The sequence below is a fragment of the Arvicola amphibius genome, chromosome 7 (assembly GCF_903992535.2).
Source record: "Arvicola amphibius chromosome 7, mArvAmp1.2, whole genome shotgun sequence".
Taxonomy (NCBI): Eukaryota; Metazoa; Chordata; class Mammalia; order Rodentia; family Cricetidae; genus Arvicola; species Arvicola amphibius.
The window spans coordinates 536,989-560,705 of NC_052053.1; the positions used below are offsets into that span (position 1 = coordinate 536,989).

The 23,717-nt window shown below is 34.2% G+C and overlaps 3 protein-coding genes across 3 annotated transcripts; all 3 read right to left on the bottom strand.

Annotated features, from left to right (window-relative positions):
* Positions 1–3,055: 3,055 nt before the first annotated feature.
* Positions 3,056–4,036, bottom strand: LOC119819230 (olfactory receptor 10AG1-like). The gene has a single exon (XM_038337314.1). It carries the CDS (start codon positions 4,034–4,036, stop codon positions 3,056–3,058), a length of 981 nt encoding a protein of 326 aa, XP_038193242.1.
* Positions 4,037–12,835: 8,799 nt separating this feature from the next.
* LOC119819228 (olfactory receptor 10AG1-like) lies at positions 12,836–13,780 on the bottom strand. Its single transcript, XM_038337312.1, has one exon. It carries the CDS (start codon positions 13,778–13,780, stop codon positions 12,836–12,838), a length of 945 nt encoding a protein of 314 aa, XP_038193240.1.
* Positions 13,781–20,323: 6,543 nt separating this feature from the next.
* On the bottom strand, positions 20,324–21,292 carry LOC119818791 (olfactory receptor 10AG1-like). The gene has a single exon (XM_038336568.1). It carries the CDS (start codon positions 21,290–21,292, stop codon positions 20,324–20,326), a length of 969 nt encoding a protein of 322 aa, XP_038192496.1.
* Positions 21,293–23,717: the final 2,425 nt, after the last annotated feature.

Consider the following 23,717-nt stretch of genomic DNA (forward strand, 5'->3'; position numbering starts at 1 on the left):
TACTTTTAATTCTCATCTATTCAGAAGTAGAACTCCAAATTAATTCTCCTTTATGCAATGATTCTTATCTTTAAGTTTATATTTTTATTCTTACCTAATATTATATTTTATTATGTAATTAACACACTTAATGATTTATTTAGTTTAATAAAATTTATTTTGCTATTTTAAATTATCTTTTCATGCAATGTGTTTTTCATATTTTTCCTTTTGCTCACATCCTTCCAGATCCTTCCCACCTCCCTACCAACCAAATTTATGTTCTTTCTTTGTCTCTCTAACTTTCTCTCTCTCTCCAATATGAAAAAGATAACAAACAAAAAGAATAAGACAATAATATTCATACAAAACAAAGCAAAAGTCCACCAAAATTAAAAAACATGACGTTTGTTTTGTCTTGCAAATTATCCTGAGCATTGTGAGTTGTAGTTAAAACACAGTGGCATTCCATTAGAAAATACAAACTTTTCGTTCTCTTGCCAGGGATCAACTGCAAATGGTTGTTTCTTTAATGGTGGGACTTTATGGTCCCTTCTGTCTCTAAGTGCTGGGATTTTGTCTGTTGTGAACCTGTGATGCTCTATCCTCTAAACATTTATTATAAATTTAGGCAAAGACTTATTTATTATCTAAAGGTTATTTTCTCAAATCTTTAGTTCTTTATTTCTGCAAAAGTATTCTTTGCAAAATAACTATTAACTAGCTATCATGTATAATGAGGTATTTTTAATATGTAAACCCATGGTTACATTTCATTGTAAAGTTCATAAAAATCAATATTTATAACTTTTACTGAGATTTTAAGTATGGTGTGGCATCCAACTGTGAGTTAGGATGCAGAAAATAATTTTGAGGGTGCTCTTTCTGTATGAGCCTCTTGAGACAGAAAAAGTTTCGTTGGCATTGAGGGTCAAAAGAAGATTTAAGGAAGGTGGACATTTCTATATCTGAATGTAGATCTGTTGTATAAAGGGTATCTGTAACCCCGCCGGCAGGGTCAGCTATTCAGGGTCCTCTGAAGGGGCGCTAACCTGCAAGACATGGGCTGAAGAAGAGGAATGGAGACCAAGCAAGATTCTATTGTCAAGGTCTCCGTTTATTAGGGTGAAAGTTACAGCTTATATACCCTTGAATGGGGTGGAGGTAGGGGTAGGCAGGAACTCTGCCGGGGTAACTGAAGGTCATCAGCCAGCACCTGGTGTAAGCCGAAGCATGTGATTCATTGACATTGGAGTAAGGGGCGGGTTCCGTTAACAGATGTGATCCATTAGCATTGGAGTAAGGGGTGGGTTCAGTTAAAGGATAGCTCTCAAGATAGTGGGATGAGGGGTGGGATCTCCGTAAACATCCCTAGGGCAGTGACCTCTGCTATCCCTGTAAGGACGATGGTCCCTGACAAATCTATCCTTAGGAAAATGGTCCCTGACAGGTATCAACTGCAGTTATCATCGTGTTAATCTCAAATAATTGAAATAGTCGCTGGTTAACTTTATCCTTTTAGTCTCATTAGTTTGTTAGGGTTCGTGCATACATTTCTTATTTATCATAATTTGTCATTTTGTCTTTAGGCATGTATTATAATTTCATAGGCCGGGCAGTGGTGGCGCACGCCTTTAATCCCAGCACTCGGGAGGCAGAGGCAGGCGGATCTCTGTGAGTTCGAGACCAGCCTGGTCTACAAGAGCTAGTTCCAGGACAGGCTCCAAAGCCACAGAGAAACTCTGTCTCGAAAAACAAACAAACAAATAAATAAATAAATAAATAAATAAATAAATAAATAAATAAATAAAAACAAATTTATTTGTGTGTATCCCAATATTAACCATTTGTTTACTGTAGATAGAAATGACAGTTTCGCCAAATTTTCTTCATGTTTCTTCCCTTCAAATCCAGATACTATAAAACAAAACTTAAATTTACTCTACTATATCCAAACAATATATTATATAATAAGTTTTAAAAATTATTGATAATAGAACTATGACCTTTGTAATTGAGTAATTTTTCTAATCATCATATACAATATTGTTTGAGGGTATTATATTATCATAGATATTTATTTTTTCAAGTTAAATCACCAGTATTGACTATAGTAATATAATTGTTATAATTGGAGTGCTTTATTTGGTGAAATAATTTTTTCAAATGTGTGAAAGATTAGAAACATAACTCTATTAAAGATCTTCAAAAAGTACAAATCACATATTGTGATATTAGACAACAAAACAAAATTTAAGAGCTAATAAGAGTGTATCCATCACAGAACCATTATGCAACATAAGAACACATCATTCTGCCTCATTTAAGACAGTATCTGGCAAACCTGAATACATATTTTATCCCCATGTTTTTGCAAACAGTGACATCTTTTGGCATAATTTATTATTCTCTGGATCCCTACAATGGGTATTTTCCTTTGTTAGAAAGGTGTCCCCTTTTAGAAAAACTACGTCCTAATGCTGAAATATTGTTTGTAATTTTGAACTTTCCATAGACTGTAAATAACTTTATGGGAAACAAAGGAAAAGTAGTTTCATTTTCACTATTACCTCATATATCGCATCCCTATCACAGTTTATCCTCCCCTCCAGTCTTCCCACTCTCTTCCATACTTCTCCTCCCATCTAGATTTACCCTTCAACCTTTTCCACTCAAAAAAGAGAAGGCTGCCTGTGGCTATAAACTTAACACTGCATGAAGGGTTACAATGAGACTAGACACATACCCTTTTGTCGAGACCGGATGTAGAAAACCAGTAGAGGAAAAAGGTCCCAAGGTCAGGAAAAAAAGAGTCAGAAGAACACAAGGACTGGTGAAGTTTTGCAGTAGGCAAACCACATCATTTCTAGTTGACTTACAAACTTCTGTTCACCCACATAAAGCAAGGAGAAAAACTGATGTTTAACATCAGAACATGGCTAATGAGCTTGCACAAAAGTATGAGACATAGAGTTCATTTAGAGTAAACCATTTTATTAATTTGTTTACAAGATGAAATTATTCTCTAATTAAATGTATAAAATATATAAAAATAATTTAACAGACATTATTTTTCTCACACTGCTACCAATCTGGTAAATAATTTTCTCAGTGCCCCTGTGACATCTTTGTTCCTCAGGCTGTATATTAGGGGATTAAACATTGGAGTCAAAATGGTGTAAAACAGAGAAAGGAGTTTGTCTGTTCCCTCTTTCTTATTAGACTTCGGTTTTAAGTAGGTGATGCTAGCTGATCCATAGAATAAAAACACAACTATAAGATGGGAAGAGCATGTGGAAAAGGCTTTGGTCCTTCCTGTGTTTGATGACAATTTCAGAATGGTTGAGATGATCCTGCTGTAAGACGCAAGGATCAACATGAAAGGGACGGTGACAATCAAGACAGCAAATATAAAGACCACAATCTCATTCACAAAGATGTTTCCACATGCCAATTTGAGCAGGGGAGGTATGTCACAGAAGAAGTGGTTGATTTGGTTAGATTCACAGAAGGGAAGAGACAGAATCTGATACGTCTGCCCCACCTGAATGGGAATCCCAATGATCCAGGAACCAACCACTAGCTGGGTACACACCTTGTGACTCATGACAACAGGATAGCGTAGAGGGTTGCAGATGGCCACATAACGATCGTAGGCCATCACAGCCAGGAGGAAGCACTCTGTGGCCCCAAGTATAAGGAATAGGCACATTTGTGTAGCACAGGCAAAAAAAGAAATATTTCCTCTCATCGTGAAAAGATCCATAAGCATTCTAGGAAGAGTGACAGATACATAACAGATTTCCAGGAAAGAAAAGTTGCTGATGAAAAAATACATGGGGGTTTGCAGAGTGGGCTCAACCCTTGTGATTAGAATGATGATTCCATTCCCCAGCAGAATAATTATGTAGATGGATAGGAAGATTCCAAAGAGAAACCAGTGCAATTTGGGAATATCAGAAAACCCCAAGAGAACAAATTCCACAGGTAGAGTAAAATTTGTTTCAATGATTTTTTGTTTGTTTGCTCTTTGTAGGTTCACCATTTTTAATTTCATTTTCCTCTTTTCAAATAGGAAGGGATATTTGTTTTGGTCTTTATAACTTCTATATTTCTGATCTTGGAGTTGGAGTTTCTGTGCTCTGAAAATAGAAGGAATGAATTAAAATGTAACCAGCTTTATCAATAAGGTCTTCTGAGTGTATTTAGCACGTTAAATATATATTATAATTGTACCAATGAAATCCATACAGGTGTATGATTTTATTCACTCGCCATAGCACAAAGATAATGCACACATACTTGATCTTCATGTTACACTATAAGGACACTTCTCTATGCTCCCTTGATCTATCATAGCCTTAGAAATGGTTTAAGCTAGTTCCTGACTTTTAAAAACTTTAAAACTTTCAGAATATTATTTATCTTTGAATTTTAAAAGAAACCTTGACATCTTTGAGGCTTTATTATTATTAACTTCACTCATAAATTTTTAATCTTGCATGTAGTCTGAGCTAAACAGGACTCAAGGTTTTGCCTCATTTGCCAATGACTGTATGAGAATTTCCAGCTACTTTTCCTGTGTATGGAATTACTATTTCTCTTTATATGTGTAAAATATGGAGGCTGATATTCCTTTAACGGACTTACCCTTTCAGTTGTAGTGTAGTAAATGACTGACTATTGTTAATCTGTAATGACACTACCTATTTTAATAACAATTGAAATATATTAAATAAAAATATTCATCTTTATGTTTTTATTAGATGATATCCAGCTTTCAGCAATCACAATATGTTAGCAATTATTTCAAAGAGCAGTGTAAAAAGTAGGGTAGTATGTAGGAAAGAAAAAATATTTTAATTACATATTAATCTCAATTAATAAACAAATAACGATTTATCATTTGACATAACTTTGGCACATCGACAAAGATTTGGCAGCTTACTTCACAGACACTTGCTCAGCTGTGTTGACTGTCACTTTATTCACAATAGCCAGGAGATAGAAAACAAAACTAAGCTTCTCTCATGATAAATTAATGAAGATTTGGTATGTGTGCATTATGAAGTTATATTGTGCTGCAAAGAAAAATGTAATCATGAAGTTTTCCAGAAAATGGATAGAACTAGAAAGCTGTATATTGTATAAAGAATGCAGACCCAGAAAGATAACTTTCCAAAGACTTACATAAAGCCTATTATTTTAAAACTGAATTAAAATTTCCTTTGACTTCTCATATTTTATATATCTAAATTCCCTTTATATTTCAGAATACACAGAATTATTTAATTTCAAATTGGTTATTTATAATTTTTATTACGTTTCTCTCTCTCTGCTCCTCATGTCCCCTCTCCTCACCAGCTGTCTCTCCCATCTCTTTCTCATTCTGTACCTCTCTATCTTTTTGTCTCTCCTTCTTTCTCTATCTCTCTTTTTGTGTTTGTGTATGAGTAGTCTGAGGAGGGTTTTGTTCAAATTCCACAACCCACAAGCGGAGGTCATAGGATTTCTTCTGGTATTTGATTTTTTTTCTTGCATGTAGAACCATGGAATTGAATTCAAGCAGCAGCTTCCCTTATCCTTGAGCTATTTAGCCAAACTTCAACTCTGACTGTTCTTCACATAACCATTCAATTCTGTGTATCCATTCCCTCAATCTATTGTTTTTTTTTTTTTATTGTCAAGGTCTCCGTTTATTGGGGTGAAAGTTACAGTTTATATACCCTTGAATGGGGTGGAGGTAGGGGTAGGCAGGAACTCTGCCGGGGTAACTGAAGGTCATCAGCCAGCACCTGGTGTAAGCCGAAGCATGTGATTCATTGACATTGGAGTAAGGGGCGGGTTCCGTTAACAGATGTGATCCATTAGCATTGGAGTAAGGGGTGGGTTCAGTTAAAGGATAGCTCTCAAGATAGTGGGATGAGGGGTGGGTTCTCTGTAAACATCCTTAGGGCAATGACCTCTGCTATCCCTGTAAGGACGATGGTCCCTGACAAATCTATCCTTAGGAAAATGGTCCCTGACAAATCCCCCTTCCTTTTATTAAGGCAGGCAGCTAATAAGTGGAGAACACTGGTCAGAATCTAACCACGTAGTCAGACCTATAGGAGAAGGGACTGGGACAAGGAGGACCCTTCTCTCGAGTGGTAGAGTCTCCTATCTTTTCCTGGGAACAGTGGGGTGTCTTAATGATATATTTTTTTTTATTTTGGCCCCTAATGATGGCCTGTGATGAGGGCTCTTGTCTTAGGTCGAGTGGGGACCAGGTTTTTCTCCCCATTACCTGTCATAGGGTTCCCAGGGCCCTGTCTTAGGTTGGGGGCAGTCCTGCCATCAGTTGCCCGTCCTTGAAGCTCCTCAAAAAGGTATCTAGCAAGACCAAAGTAAGCAGGTCTTTGACGGCAGGGTCCCTGTCTTAGGCTATGTGGAGGGCAATCCTCATCCCCTGACATCATGCCATGTTGAGCAGGCCTGTACGGCCTCTGTATGATGTGCTGTTCAGGGGAGGGTTCCACAATATTCCCGTCATTGGGCCTCTGCATGGACTATTAATGAAAAGACTGCGAGGAGCTTCTAAAACAAAAGGTATAAAAGATATAATTTGGACACCAATGACTCCCTCTCTGGACAAGAAGAAAGGGCACCTTCCAAACCCAGTATTCACCTTTTAGTCTGACTTATGGTATAAACTCCTTCCTAAAGTGCCTTCTCCAACATAAGATTACGAGTGCTGCTTGCAAAAAAATTTTTTTTCAGGGATCCCAAGGTCTAAAGGGTTTGGAGTCTGTAACAAGGGTAGAGAGACAGAATGTGTGGTCCTCTCCCTGCAGTACTTTGTCTCACACCCTTTTTGCTGGTGTCTATGCCTATCGTGGACAGGCAAACATATCTCTGGGTTTTATGTGGCAAAATCTAAAAATTTTTAACATATGCATTAAACCCAAACATTTTACAGGGTGTGTCAAACTTTTCCCAACATCTATAAGCAGTTACAAATATCATTAGGTCAATTCAGTAAGAGTACAATGACAGACATTGTTATATCAAAACACCATCAGTTCCAGTCTCTGAGCAACAGTTAAAATCCCTTTCTTTCCCCTTCTTAAGTGAAGAGGAGTTAAGATTTTAATCAAAATGAGTTTTGTGTCCCAAAGATTAAAACAGTATGTTTTCTTTTTATCTAAATCAATTTCATGGAAAAATAATCAATTTTTACCATATTAAGCACATTTAGTCACATACTACATACAAATTCTGCGAGGAATTTTATTGGGAGTCATATGTCCAATATAAAGACACAAATCATAATAATCAAATCAATTACTGTTCAGCAGTTATGACACTTGTAGTAGAAACAATTGCTGTCTGTTTTTCCATCTGCCAGGAGAATATTTAATACAGGGAAAGTATTTCTAGGAAAGCTGTTACAATAGTAGATTTTCCTTTTTTAGCAATGCAACACAATATGCTTTCATTATAATCAAAACAACACTCTTTTATTATTCTTAATATTTTTCATAATGATAGATAAATGTAAAGAAATAAATTTTCAATTGGTTGCAATATTATTTTATCAATTACATTATACACTAAAATCTCAAGTAATATCAAGCAATAAAACTTTAAGCTCAATATATTAAAATTTATTATTTCAAATGATCAATATGAATTATTAAACCATGACCCTCAAACTCATAGTGCAGAGAGAAATGACAACATATTATCGGGTTACCTTTTCGGCTTTGTTAAAGTTGTTCTTTCTCATTGAAATACTTTGTTTTTAATATATACAAACAGGAGCTATATCACATTGAAATCAGAACCTTACTTGTCTTCTAAACACCCTAGATCATTTATAGAGAAAATACTTCTTTCCAGTGAGGATAACTATTCTCACTTGTCACACCTAAATTAATACCTAGGTGACCAAGATTGCAATTAATTTGGCAAGTGTCCATATTACATATTACTATTGTGTATCGCACACTAGACTTTTTTGTAACATCTCCATAGAATTCATCCCAAAACACATTCAAATTACCCACTAACCCCGGAAGAATAAATATTATAACTTTCATATTACCTATGAAATTTAAACATTCACATTGTTTATCTGTGTGATTTCTTAGCTGTGTTATGTTGTTTGTTGTCTTCCCATGGGGAGAATTTACACTAACCAGAGGAATGAAGATGAACCACCTTCCCATTGCATTGTTATGCTCTAGCGGTCTAGCAGACACTCCAGAAACAAATCCTTCTGAAGCCACAAAATCAATGCCATGAACAACTGAAGAGTATTTTAATTGTAGAAGGCATTTAGCATATTCTTCTACTAGATGTTAATATTTTAAAACTCTCATGCTTCATTTATTCTAAACCACTTTTTACTCTGTCCTACATATTTTTCAATTTTAAAATTTAATTCCTTTAATGGTTGGAATAATTTTCCTTTTTACTGTATTTTTTTATTATTGAAACATTAATACTGCTTAGATTTGCAATTTTTATATTAACACAAATAAGTACAATACTTTTTTGATACTAAATTAATAGATCAAGAGACAGTCTGTATTGCATTGAATTTGTCTCATATATTACATGCACACAGTAAAACAGATTGATAACGGCTGGGAATCATAAAGTTGGCCTGGCCTAGCATATATGAGAGGCACAAATTGCCGCGCACCTTGGCCGCTGTCTGCGCTTTATGTGCTAGACCCCAGTTCTCGAGCTTCGGGAAAGGAGCTGGAGGTTGAGATACACATGCAGAGACAGACGGACTCACAGACCTTCCAACACTGGTACCAAAAGCCCCTCTTTAAAGGCACCATGGAGGCTTAAATACCCTGCGGACAATGGCCAGCATGTGAAAATGGCCATCCTCTGATTTTCTAGGCAAAGCACAGCTTTTAGTCACTTCAATTAGAAGTGACTTCAATTAGAAGGCTCTAGACAAGGAAGAGCAGCTGAAGACCGGGACTCATTAGTCCCAATAACAAGTCATAGGTTTTTAAGGTTCCAGTAGATGGTTCCTGGGGCACCATGAGCTTTTACACTTCCTGAAAAGGCAAGGAACTAACTCCCTCATGCAGTGAAGTATTCAACATTTCTTTCTATTTTTCTTTAGAAGTCAAGAAATCCTGGATGTATGATAGGACAATTAGTGTTAGACATTAATCTTGAGTACCATATATACCTTGGAAAATTCATTGTATCCTGGTTACTACAACAGTATTTATGCTAGCAGTTACTATATTCTGTTCTACATAAAGATATAAAAAGTCAGCCACATTCAGAGAGTCCGGTTTGGTCCCCTGTTCCATCAGTTCCATTCCAACTGGACTTGGTGGTCTCCCGTTAGATCTGTCCCACCGTCTCAAGGGGTAAAAGCACTCCTCGCGGTCCTGGCTTCCTTGCTCATGATCTCCCACCTTTTGCTCCTCATCAGGACCTTGAGAGCTCAGTCCGAATGTGGCTGACGGTGGAGGAGGACTGAGAAACCAAGGACAACGGCAATGAACATGAACTCTACAGCATGGATGGGCTCACTGTGAGCCTTGTCAGTTTGGTTGCTCACCTTCCTGGACTTAGGGGGAGCTGGGAGGACCTTGGACTTAACATAGTGAAGGGAACCCTGATGGCTCTTTGTCTTGGAGAGGGGTGGAGTGGGGGTATGGGTGGAAGGGAGGGGAGGGAAGGGGGAGGAGATGGAAATCTTGAATAAAAAAACGAGAAAAAAAAGCATATGTGTACTGCAATGGCATTATTTACCTGTAAATTTATTTTCCACATGTCTTAGCCATCAGCTCTAAAGGAAACTCTGTATTGCTAAGCAACGAGGTTTTCTAGTCTCTATTTCTTTAAAAAAAAAAAAGACAGAAAGAAAAGAAAGAGGAGAGATGTAGCTATAAAGATGGCTCAGCCATTAAGAATACTGGCTACTCTTTTACAGGACCTAGACTTGACTCCTAGCACTCACGTGACAATTCACATTGTAACTCCAGTTCTAGATGATCCAATCTTTTCTTGCAGCTCAAAGGGAACGAGGCTTGCATGTGGTAAACAGCCATACTTGCAAGAAACACAACAACAACAAACACACCCACACAAATGAAAAGATAAGAAACTAGACTGAAAATAGGATTTTTAGAGAGTTAATATTCATTCATCTTGAACAGTTTTTCTTCACTAAAAGATGTTGAATTACTGATTTGCTACCTTTACATGCCATTGCAGTCTTCATATGTTTTAAATTTTCTGTCTTGAGATTAGTATGTATTTGTAGTGCTCAAAGTGTGCAAACTGAAGATTGCACAATAAAATGCCTGAAATTGTTTATCGTATTCTTATAATTCATTATACTTGGTAATTTTTGTAGTTGCACTAGTATTTTTATTTCTGATTAAGTCCTAATTGATATTAAGTGTTAATCTTTATATATAAGGTGATTTTTAATCTGATATAGATTTTTTCAGTTTTAATATTTTCAAAGTATTAGTTTTTCTAGTTTCTTTTTCCTTACTGCTGTTTTCTATGCTATACCATTAATACATTTTACTAAACTTCACACTTTTTGCTACGTGTGCATTTAGTTTGATTATCTATTTTGCTTTCCTCAAGTTATACTTTTGTACACATATGAATGTCCTGAAATATATTTTATGATAAGTATTGCTGAGTAACCTTTGTAAACTTGTTTCTTGCTACTATTAAATTGTATATTTTATGCATTTACAGTTTTGAAGAAATGTCAATGCAATTAATGTTTATTTGATTACATCTTGTGGAGAAACAAAAAAAAATTAAACTAGTTACCTATTAAATGTGTGTGTATGTGTGTATGCATGCATGCGTGTGCCTATGTGTATGTGGTGTGTATGTGTTATCATGTGTGCCTACCGGTAAGTCCTGCTACAGAACAGTTCAGGTTCTGAGCATGCTTACTCAGTCTATGTGTGTTCATACGATCTTTGATCATGTTAATTTAAAATGCATTTTTTTCTTGATGTCCTCCATTACTTTTGACTACTGCAATCTTTCTGCCTTCTCTTGCACAGGACTCTCTGGTCCTTGAGAAGAGGGATTTGATGAGCATATCCCTATAGGGATAAGTGAATCAAAGTGTCTCATTTTCTTCATATATATATTTGGCTGTGGATCTCTATATTTGTTCTCATCTCCTTTTGAAGGAAGCATCTCTGAAGATGGCTAAGCAAGACATTCATTTATGAGTGTAAAAGATGTCATAAGGAGTCTTTTTATTATTATTACCTCTTTTAGTAGAACAGCAGTGTTTGGTTTTACTCTCACCGATGGATTATCTAATGTCAGGATCTTTAGGCAGTGACAGTCATGGATTCTTTCTTTACTTAAAAGCCCCATGTGGCAGTCAGACTGCAATATCTTGTTAAACTGAAGAAAAAAAAACCCTCACTTTCTTCTTTACTTAACAAATTTAGTTCAACCTCACAGTTAAAATTGTATTGTTGCCTGTTTGTAAGAACAACAGAAACAATTTGATTTCAGTTGGCCAGGCTTACAGTAAAACTTTATTTTCAGTGACATATCGGCTCCCCAGTCCTGTGTCATTGCTTGGTTAGAAACAATCTTTGTTAGAAATTGTCTTCTACCTCTTCTACAAAATATCACTTTGAGGCAATATGCTGGTGATTGGACAAGTGAGCAGGAGGTAGCAAACACTTAACATATACACATCACAGGACTGAAAATAAACACAAACAAAATGAATATATTATTAGTCATCCTATGTTTTGAAAATACGTTCAAAGAAACCTACTTTGTTATGTGAGTTCAGGAATCCTACCGAGATAACTGGTAGGTTTATTGTTGCTTTCAATGCGTACTGCTTTATAATCTCTAAGTTTACCAAAATGCAAACAAACACTTCAAGTTTCACCAGTTAATTAATTAACTTATTCTATGCTTTAATAATATTTTATGTGTCATTATATTTGTTAGTATATATGACATTAAAAGAAGAAGAAAACATATGTCAAAATTAAAGACAATATAATTTATACCTACATAAATATGTCACATGAAAACAAAATGATTCACTTGTAGTTTTCATATGGAGCTTGTGATACACATTACATTTTATTCATGGTGAAAGCATATATACCTGGCTGATAAAACTGTTGAAAATAAATAAGAATTGAATACACATTCTCATAGAAAACATCTATATACCCATATAAATTTCTAGTATTACTACAAAAAGGAGACACTGAAGGAATGTAGAGTGTCAGATTGGGGACAATGGCTACAAAATGCCAGCAACTGGGTGTAACAAAACCAATGAGATTTTGAACTCACAACAGCTTCTCTTCCTTCTCTTGGCCTGAATGAAACTCCTCATATCAAAAATAAGTTATGAAAATGAGGAGGAAACTTACTCTACCTACAGAAATCCTACCTACTACTAAATTCAGAGAGAGCAGGAATCAATGTCTACAATTGGTTATGCATAATACCTTCAAACATGTGATCACACAGATGGCCTCAGTTAAATTTCACGGGTCATGAAAGAAAACAAAAAGATAAACATGTGGGAAAGGATTTGGATGGAGAAATTTAGTTTTGAGAGGAGTAAGGAATGTTCTTCACATATATAGAAAAATGTCATAGAACAAATTCAATTAAAATGTTATATTTTTCATAAAACATTAACAATATAAAATTTTGGTTAGTGCATTTCTACGCAAAGAAAATATACTAACTTTCAAAACTAAGAAAGAGAAGACAACACAGTAATTAACATCCCAAAGTTCAAATACAGATATAGAAGTCTATGTCATGACTGTGGTTTCTCTTCAGTCACGGTACATAAATCCTATGCTCTAAGCAATAATCTTCTCAGAGCTGCAATCACTTCTTTGTTCCTAAGGCTGTATATCATGGGGTTGAACATGGGGGTCACAATAGTGTAAAAAAGAGAGAGGAGTTTGTCACTTAATGCAGAATGTGTTGACTTTGGCATTAAATAGGTAATAGATGCAGATCCATAAAACAAAATCACCACCACCAGATGGGAAGAACATGTGGAGAAGGCTTTTGCCCGTCCTTGAGCAGTTGGCAACCTAAGGATGGTTGCAATGATTTTGCTGTATGATGTTAATATTAATAAAAATGGGATTGTAGCAAGCAAGATAACCACTACATAGGCGTACAACTCGTTAACAGAAGTATCTCCACAGGCCAGCTTAATTACAGGGGGTATGTCACAGAAGAAGTGGTCTATCTTGTTAGAGTTGCAGAAATGTAGGGAGAATATCTGACAGGTTTGCCCTAGCTGGAAAGGCATGCCACCAAGCCAGGAGCCCACTGCCAGCTGTGTGCATTTTGTCTGGTTCATGACCAGAGGATAGTGCAGAGGGTTGCAGATGGCCACATAGCGGTCATAAGACATCACAGCCAGAAGAATACTGTCAGTAGCTGCCAGCATTAGGAAGAAACACATTTGTGTGGCACAGGCCAGAAGAGAAATGTTTCTATCCTGGGTCCAAATGCTATACAGAATCCTAGGGAGAGTGACTGATACATAACAGATTTCCAGAAAAGAAAAATTTGACAGGAAAAAATACATGGGATTGTGTAGTGCAGGATCAATTCTGGTTATCACAATTATGAAGGTATTTCCAAATAGAATAATTACATACATTATAGAGAACATCCCAAATAGAAAGCCCTGGAGGTTGGGAAGGTCAGAGAATCCGAGGAGGAGAAACTGTGTCACTGTGGAAGTATTGTCCTCTTCCATGATATTTGTGTGTTTCATCTTGAGGATGATCCAACAAGAAGTATACTTCCTTATCCTCAGCTTTGCTTTATCATCCAGACACTGATGTCTTATTTGCGTATTTTTAAGTTCTGCTTACAAATATATATATTTATACCTTATTAAATCACAAATTACAATGACATATACTCTTTGTTACTAAATGTACTTTTGAGGTAAATAGTGCTGCTCTTTCAGCTTTCCATTAGATATATAATACATATTCTTTTTAATGGCACAATGACTTATAATATTTTAAATGTTTATCTAAATATCCAAAGTTACAAATTCGTAGTTAATTATTTCATTTCTAGTTGTCTCCTTAGTATTCTTCCAAAATTGCTTTTTATTATTATTACAAATCAATTTCATTTTGATTAAATATCCTTTATACACCTAAAATTATGGACAAAAAATTTATTTAATCTTTTCATGTGGTTTTCTAAATCCCCTTTGTCCCAATAATCCAAAATAAATCCAAAATATATACAATTTCATTGCAAAGTACATAATAAATTGTACATATGATTTGATGATATTCTCTTTTACCTATAAAATTTTGGAAGTTTGGTGTAAAATCCATGCAATCATAATTCATATTTTCTACATTGCTGAAATTATTGGATGCTAAATGTAAAACAAAAGACACAGTAAGCATAGATTTTTGAACGGTACTCACTCTGCAGTTTCATTTGTTTGTGATGCAACCGTCTCAGGTATTTTTTGTGAATGCTAGGTGACCTCTTTTCCCCCAAGGTATTCCTTCAACTCCTCTCGGCAAGTTATACACCCAAATTGCCAAAAAATTAAAAAAAAAAAACTTTCTCAAATCATTTATCATTTCTGTCTCTCTCTCCATCTCATGTACTTACAGGTGTGTCATTTGCAATTCTTCAGATTCTCAAGTTCATACTAAGAAAGAAATTGAGTAGAAATTTCAAAGTAACTATGGGTATTTGTTTTTATTTAAATCCTTTATAATATTAACTACTATTGCTTTTGAAACAATGATTTTCTTTGATGCAGATATTGTGGCATCAATTAAATCTTTTAATATACATTGTATTGTGCTTAAATAATGAAATTTAAAAATTAAAAATAAATTGAAAATAAAAGTAGAGACTTTTCTGCTATTATTGAGAGGAACTTGTGATTTTTGTCTTTACATCCATTATGTGATAATATATGATAACCTAAAAAATCAAATATTATTTCTATATATGTGTGTGTGCATTGTTTTTGAAGAACTTTGCTATAAAATTTTATAGAACCAAATAAATATATGCAGTGATTCTGTAACATTTTTAGATTAATTGCTGATAGATCTTAACATTCTGTCTTCATGAGATGTTTTGAAATTGTAGCTTTCAAGGTAATATCAGTTATCTTCCTTCAGTATTTTCATTCTATATTGTAGATAGCTGTACTTTTTGATATATGTTCCCTTGATGTTTTATCATAGAAATATTTAAATATATACCTGACAGAAAATAGTAAACGAATAAACCTTAGCAATACTGTGTTGATGTTAATAACCATGATCCTTATTGCACCAATCTTTCATGTAAAACAATGCTTATGATGCTTTCTCGAGTCATGTTTCAATATGTCGTCAATAGATAGAAAAATATTGCAAAACCCAGCTGAAATGGTGTTTGAAACTTAACCAGAAATAAATAATTCAATGTTTCTATATTAATAATCATTACTAATTACATTTTATATCATTAATATTAATAATAAATATTAATTATAATTATACTTTGTGTAGTTTTTTCAAATGCTGATATTAAAATATCAAAATAAAATATCACAATTTTTTTTTAGTCAATTGTAGTCTGTGACCTTTGGAATTAGGTAAGTTATAATTCTTACCTTGATTTACTGACATATAATAGCAAAATGATGAGGAAGATTCTTTTTCTAAACTCAAGAGTTTACCTTCATTTGCAACAGAGGTCAAACACTTCTGAAATATATTCTCCTGTCACAACACACTCTTCTACATAACAAGGAATGTTCTCTACCCTGGGGACAACGCCTTTCCTTGGTAATTTCTAATTGTAAACAGCACCCTTTTTTAAAATGTCAGTCATGAATTAGCAAAACAAGTACCACAAAGTACATTAAATCATATATATGTATATATATATATATTATATAATCATATATATATATTATATATAGCCATATATATAGTCATAGTCAGTATTTGTTTCTGTTATTATTAGGAAACACTAGAATTGAAAATATCAGAAATTAGTTACTACACTTTTTGTAATACTGAAGTCGGAAACTAAAGCCTCTCGATAAAAGATAAACAGCCACTGAATCACTTTTCAGCACTGTTATTTATTAGGGTAATGGACCACTTGATTACACAAATGTTTTTGATGTGATCAACCTGCCTATATGGTCATAGTGCTGAAGTCTGTTGTTTCTGACACATTCAAAAGTGTTTCTGCATTTTATATATGCAAGATGTTTTACCATGACTAAAAGTATGTACTATCTTAAAATGCACTGAAATGTACTTTTCCACACCACAAATCTAAAAACATTTTGACATCTTCACTATGTCTTTCATTCAAAAATATAGTGCCAAAAATAGACACATTTAATTCTAATTGACAAAAATAAACAAATAATCAAAACTAAATATACTTCCTTTTTGGTATTTTTCGAGACAGGGTTTCTCTGTAGCTTTGGTGCCTGTCCTGGAACTAGCTCTTGTAGACCAGGCTGGTCTCGAACTCAGAGATCCGCCTGCCTTTGCCTCCCTAGTGCTGGGATTAAAGGCGTGTGCCACCACCGCCCGGCTAATCAAAACTAAAATAAATACAGCTGCCCATGTTCCATTATGAACTATTTGAATCAGGAACTAGAATTTCAAGTAACAATAGCTCATCAAAATCTAGTTACAAATTTACAGCAGCTGGGAGGAAACACTTCTTAATTTATTGTCTAGCTGAACTACCATGATGGACAGGTATAAATTTACATGTCTCAGCCATTTAGACATCTACCTTGTCACTGATGAATTCTCCATCAAATATTGCCCGTTTTCATTCCCAATTCATAAAGAAAATTGAAAAAGACTCAAAGACCCCATATAAACAGACATGAATTCACATTCATGAAATAAATGGAAGAAAATATTAAATGATTGAGAATCTTTTATTAATTTACAGATGTTCAGAGAAATTATGATTAAGAACTATGCATTTCCATCCAGTCCACATATTGACATCCTTCCCAGTGATGGAAGACTATGTATTACTTGGCTAAATTTGACTTATACAGTTTGCATTAATGTGTTTAAATCCTAGATATTATTAACATACTGGTATAGCTGAAAGTTGCTTTGTTTTTCCTTACATTTATGCCACTATATAATTGGAATTATCCAAATTTGGCATGTCTTTTTTCCATTTATTATCTGAGTCAGTCTTTTTTTTTTCATGGTTTATTTTTTTTTATATTTAAAAATTTCCATTTTGATTGCATCTTTTTATTTTTTATTTGCATCTTTTGTCAAAAGGTAAACAGTAATTCAGATATTGATATGATAATTTGAGCTGAATCTGGCCTGCCAGCTTCTCTTCTGAGTTCTAACTTCAAGGGTTCTAGAAAACACTATGCAGACTTTCAAGGGATAGAAACAATTAAGAAGCCCTAACCAGTTGCAACATCTATAAAACACAACAATTACCAGTTTGTCAAGATATGCACAAAGGTAAATTAAGTGGCATTCACAGGTTAATGGGATTCAACTGGTGATTAATCAGACTTGGGACCTACTTAATAGGAGAAGACTCATGTATACTCCAGGAAACATGCCCAGCTTAGAAAAGAATCTAATATTGCAACTATTCAGATTAGCATAATTTTTTACTACATTCAAAATCTTATCTTATGCCCATTAGTAAGTATAGCTACAAATCTTCAGCAAAGGAGACTCTCTTTACTGCAAATAGAAACCACAGAAACCGCAGAGATCAAAAATGGTGGGGATCTCAGACCCAAGAGCTAATATATCCTGTATCTATGACTCTAAGAGCTTCATGGAAAATGGTGCAAAGGGATTATTAGAACCAGAATTATGAATAAGGTTTCTGTAAGACAATCTCTTCTAGAAATTGCTGAATAAACAAGAGCATAAAAAAGGCGAAAGCAGTAGACATGTTAACATAGGAAGAGAGAAATTTCCTAGGGTTCCAGTCTTAGACAAAAAAAAAAGAACACAGGTAAATATTTTTTACTGGTAGAAGGAAAACTAGGCTTTCCTAGTGATTAACCCCTTTTTGGTTGTTTATTGTAGTGTGGTCAGCTTTAAAATCACATATATACAAATAAATGAAAATATAGCATGCTGTATTTATATATAATTATGCATTTGTACACATGTGTATTTTCTTGTAGGCATGTACGTGTGAATGTGTGTCTGTAAAACAATAATAATAAAAGAAAAAAAGCCAATCAATGAGAGTGAAGTGTTTCATAGAGATTCAAAGGTGAATAATGGGATAAAGCAGAAAGGAGAAAAGGGAGGGCAGAAATGGATTTAATATTATTTCAATTATATTGTTTAAATGAATACAATTGATAAATAAAATTTTAGGGCAGATAGGGACAATGGGGAAACTTGAGATATTGCTGGTATGTGTATAAACCTCAGTTTGAAAGATATTCCAAAACTAAAATTAGAACTGTTATGTGACCCAGCTAAAGTGCTATTCATCCAAACCAGTTGAAGTCAACATGTCATAGAGATGTTTTAAAATCACTTTCACCTACAATCATTTTCATAATAAGGATTGCCCCTTTGATGTTAATGAGGCATATTAAATGCAATTAAGAAGTTAGCTTCCATATACGTTTTAATGGCTACTTGTGGTTGTTGTTCAAGATTCCAAACTTACTACCTAGAGAAAAATTGACTATAGTAAGATGTGATATACTTGCAAATACTCAGGATTTCATTATGAAATAATGAAATAACAGGAATATTAAAAAATTCATTGTCCATATATAAAACTCCATATTAAACAGTAAAATACTAAAATATCTCATCATTCATTCAGCATAATCAAAATATCCTAAATGAATAAACATGTTTTCATATTTATGAAAAATATAGATTAAAAGATACTATGGTTAGCAAATATGTATAGGCAGTATCCATAGATGCTTTTGTTTTGCTTGTTGGTTTTCAACGCTACAATAAAAAATGAAAGCAATAGCAAAATTAAAAACCAATGATGACTGCTATGAAAACCTAGCACACTCCCACTGAGCAATTTTACACATAATATTAACATAATCTCTTGTTTAAAAAAACTTTAAGAACTTTAACTACAGCCATTTATGGAAATATGATGTAAACAACAATTTGAATATAATAGAAATTATGGATGAGGATAGATTAAAAAGTATATTTTATGAATAAACCGTTTTATGATAGTTCAAAAGATTTTTAAAAGTATATTTATTGATGTTATTATTGTTCAAGTCTCACTTGAGCAACTATTTCTGGTATCATAGCTTAAATTCTTGTCTTCTGACTTTTATAATCCCCTTCTGCTCTTCTGTCACATTTCCTGAGTCTTATATGCAGGAGTGGAGTTGAGTATACAGAATTTGGTGCTGGACTTCTCATAACTCATTGTTATCTATATTATGTTCAGTTGTGGTTTCTGTAATAGCCTGGTGTGGGAGGTTCTTCTGTCTATGTGTTACTTTTATTGGTTAATGAATAAACAATCTGCCTTGGATCTGTGCAGGGAATAGAGGTAGGTGGGGAAAACTAAAATGAATGCTGGGAGAAAGAAGGGCGGAGTCAGAGAGAATCCATGTGGCTCCACTGTAGGGAGACACCAGAACTTTAGCGGGTAAGCCACAGCCATGTGGCGATACATAGATAATAGAAATATGTTAAATTTGTATGTAAGAGCTGGTCAATAAGAAGCTAGAAGCTAGGGCTAACAGGCCAAGCAGTAATTTAATTAACACAGTTTCTGTGTGATTATTTCAGGGCTAAGTGGTGGAGAACCAACAAGCATCATCCTCCAGCAATAGCCTTCATTTGCAATAAAGATACTTGATGAGGCATCTGGCCTGAAATCACATATACACAAACAACACAGAAAGACTGAGAAAGTTGTCTTAATGTATTTGTTTATATCTATATAACTATCTATCATCTATCATTTATGTATATATGTATCTACTTATACATCATCTATCATTTAAACATCTATGTATCTTTAATCAACTATCTAATTGCATACCAATAATAATCAAAGAAAAAGAGTCCATCATTTTGGAAAGGAAATGATATAGGTAACATGAAAGGAACTGGAGGAAGAGGCATGGGAGAGTTTAAAAGGAGGGGCAGGAAATGGAAAATGATGTAGATATATTTTAATTATATACATTAAATTTAAAAAGTAGATTCACGTGATAACATAAACACAGTGGACATGTAAAAGGAATCTAAACATTTGTAATATTTCTGATAAGTTTTGAAGAAGCTGTTTATATTCACTTGTATATAACTCTGTGGCTCTTCATTTTAAGTAAAACTCTTCTCAGAGCTGCAATCACATCCTTGTTCCTAAAACTGTATATCAGGGGGTTGAACATGGGGGTCACAATTGTGTAAAACAGAGAGAGTAGCTCATCAGTTCCTGCAGAATTAGTGGATTTTGGCCTAAAGTAGTTAATAGTTCCTGATCCAAAAAACAAAATGACTACCACCAGATGGGAAGAACACGTGGAGAAAGCTTTTGCCTGTCCTGTGGCTGTTGGCAACTTCAGAATGGTGGCAATGATTTTGCTATAAGATCCAAGTATCAACATAAAAGGGAAAGCAACAAACATCATAAATACTACATAGACAGTCATCTTACACATTGAAGTATCCCCACAGACCAGCTTGAGAATTGGAGGAATATCACAAAAGAAGTGGTCTATTCTATTAGAATGGCAGAAACGTTGAGAGAATATTCCATAAGTTTGTCCTATCTGAATTGGGATGCCACCGAGCCAAGAGCCAATGGCCATCTGAGTACACTTTGTTGGGTTCATGACCAGAGGATAGTGCAGAGGGTTGCAGATGGCCACATAGCGGTCATAGGACATCACAGCCAGTAGGAAACACTCAGTAGCTGCCAGAACTGTGAAGAAAAACATTTGCAGAGCACAGGCCAAAAGACAAATTCTTCTATCTTGAGTCCAAAGATTGTACAAAATCCTAGGAATAGTGACTGATACGTAACAAATTTCCAGAAATGAAAAATTGGCCAGAAAAAAATACATGGGCTTTTGTAGTGCAGGATCAATTCTGGCTATGACAATTATTAAGCTATTTCCTATTATGATAATCATGTACATTACAGAGAACATCCCAAACAGAAATCCTTGTAAGTTGGGAAATTCAGAAAATCCCAGAAAGAGAAACTGTGTCACTGTAGTGGAATTATCCTCTGGCTTGTTCCCTGTGTATTCCATCTGCGGGGATAATTCAAGCAAAAATGAAATGATTTCCTCGTGATTGTCTACATTTTTATTTTTGAGACAGGGTTTCCCTGTGTTGCTTTGGAGCCTGTCTTAAAATAGCTCTTCTAGACCAGGCTGGCCTTGAATTCAGAGTATATCTGTACACTGAAAACAGCATAATACTCAAATGCTTAAATGTGCTTATTAGGAATTTTCTTTTCTTTTTTTAATTTCCTGACTAAATATCAATGTATGTTCTAGTTAATAATAATAAGGTATGCAATTATTACTCAGTAGCAGAACTCCAAATCAATCCTCCTTTATAAAACAATTCTATTCCTTTAGTTTATATTTTTCTTCTTGCCTAATATTTTAATTTTTGTATATATAATTATCACATTTAATGTTTCTTCAGTTTAATAAAGATTCACTTTGCGATTTTAAATTATTGTTTTACATATGTTTTGTCATCTTTTTCGATTTGCACACACCCTCCAGATCCTCTCCACATCACTGCTCTCCAAGTCTGTGTTCTTTCTCTCTGTTACTTCTTCTCTCCAAACAACCTTTCTCTCCAAACAATAAAAATCAAACCAAACAAAAAAATAAGACAATAATTTTCAAGCAAAACAAAAGACCATCAAAACTAAAACTAAAAAAACAAAACAAACAAACAACAACAAAAAAAAAAACCATGGAATTTATGCTGTCTCTTCCAAGTCTTCCTGAGAACAATGTGCTGTGTGTATTCCCAGAGACACTTTATCAGAGGACACATGGTTCCCATTTCCCAGCACGTATCAATTGCAAATAGTTTTTAGGTTAGGAATGGGAATTCATGTTCTCTTCTACCTCTAAGTGCTGGGATTTTATCTTGTGTGAACCTGAGCTGGTCTAAATATTCTTTAAATATATTTAAAAGAATTTATATTTAAATATATTTTAAAGAATTTATCAAAATTGATTTTCTCAAACATTCTTTTTCCTTTTTTTGGTTTTTTTGAGACAGGGCTTCCCTGTAGTTTCTAGAGCCTGTCCTGGAACTAGCTCTTGTAGACCAGGCTGGCCTCGAACTCAGAGATCCGCCTGCCTCTGCCTCCGGAGTGCTGGGATTAAAGGCGTGTGCCACCACCGCCCTGCAAACATTCTTAACTTCTTTATTCTGGCACACAACTTTTCATTGTTAAATAATTATTAACAAACTACCATGCATAGTGAGGTGCTACTAATATGTAATGCTGTGCTTATCTTTAATTTTAAAATCCATAAAAATTGACATTCAACACTTTAATTCAGATTTTAAAAAAATTAAGGTGGATAATCTAATTTTTAGGGTTATCTTCTTGTAATGATTAACTTAGGAGGCAGAAAAATTGTCACTGACATTGATGGCCAAATGGAGAGCTAAGAAGGTTGTGCACTTCTATACTCTGAGAGTAGAGATGTTGCAGAAAGCGTATCTACTGCACTTTTCTTTGAGCTGTTCCCAAATCTTTGAAATCTTCACTATTGTCCTTAATATTTTGCTCTCCTTTGTTTCATTATGTCTTCTGCATTTTTAAGTTCTTATTTATCATAATCATCTCATTTTTGTCACCAGGTAAATATTATAATTTCATCTGGTATCATATATACATGATAGTCCATATTTTATATATATTCCATAATTTTTATTCAGTCATGTATTCAGTAGATAAGTTCATTGGAATAACATTTATTTCATCTACTCTTATGGAAATAGCTCCCAACATATATTTTAAGGATTTGTTGAGTAATTTCTAAATGAATCATTATTAACTCAAAAAGAAAGGTGAAATTCACAGCAAATAAAAGGCAGACCACCAGTTATATTTAAAGACTTACATGTGGGTGGTTTTCCAAGATGTTAGTTCTAAAGCATATGTACAAGTGAGAAAGCTTGTGTTAAATATGAAAAACTAACCTAATAATTTTCTGAGTACAGGAATGTAAAATCATAATTTATTTTATATTTTACAATTTTCATATTGAATATTAACTAAAGCAATTATTAAAAGATGAGAATGAATTAACTGAAAATTTAAGGAACAAAAACTAGTAAGAAGTACTCACATCGTGAAGGTATGATTCACAGTCACAAACGTACAAGACAAAATTTCCATTTTTCTACACTACATAATAAAATTCACATGAAGATTTATTCAACCACCTAATTGAACATATACCTGATTGTAGAATACAATGATAAACAATTTCATCCATTTCATTAAGTGTTAGAAAGTATTGTGTTTTCTAAGTTTGTTCAGACAAACATTTTCCTCAAAAACTGTTTCCATCAAGACAATGCTACATATAAAATATCATCTTGTTCTACCTTCAGGGTGCTCCTTCTTACAATATTCACCTCTCATTGCTCTTTAAGTAATAGAATGCATCTCTACATTATACTCAACAAAAT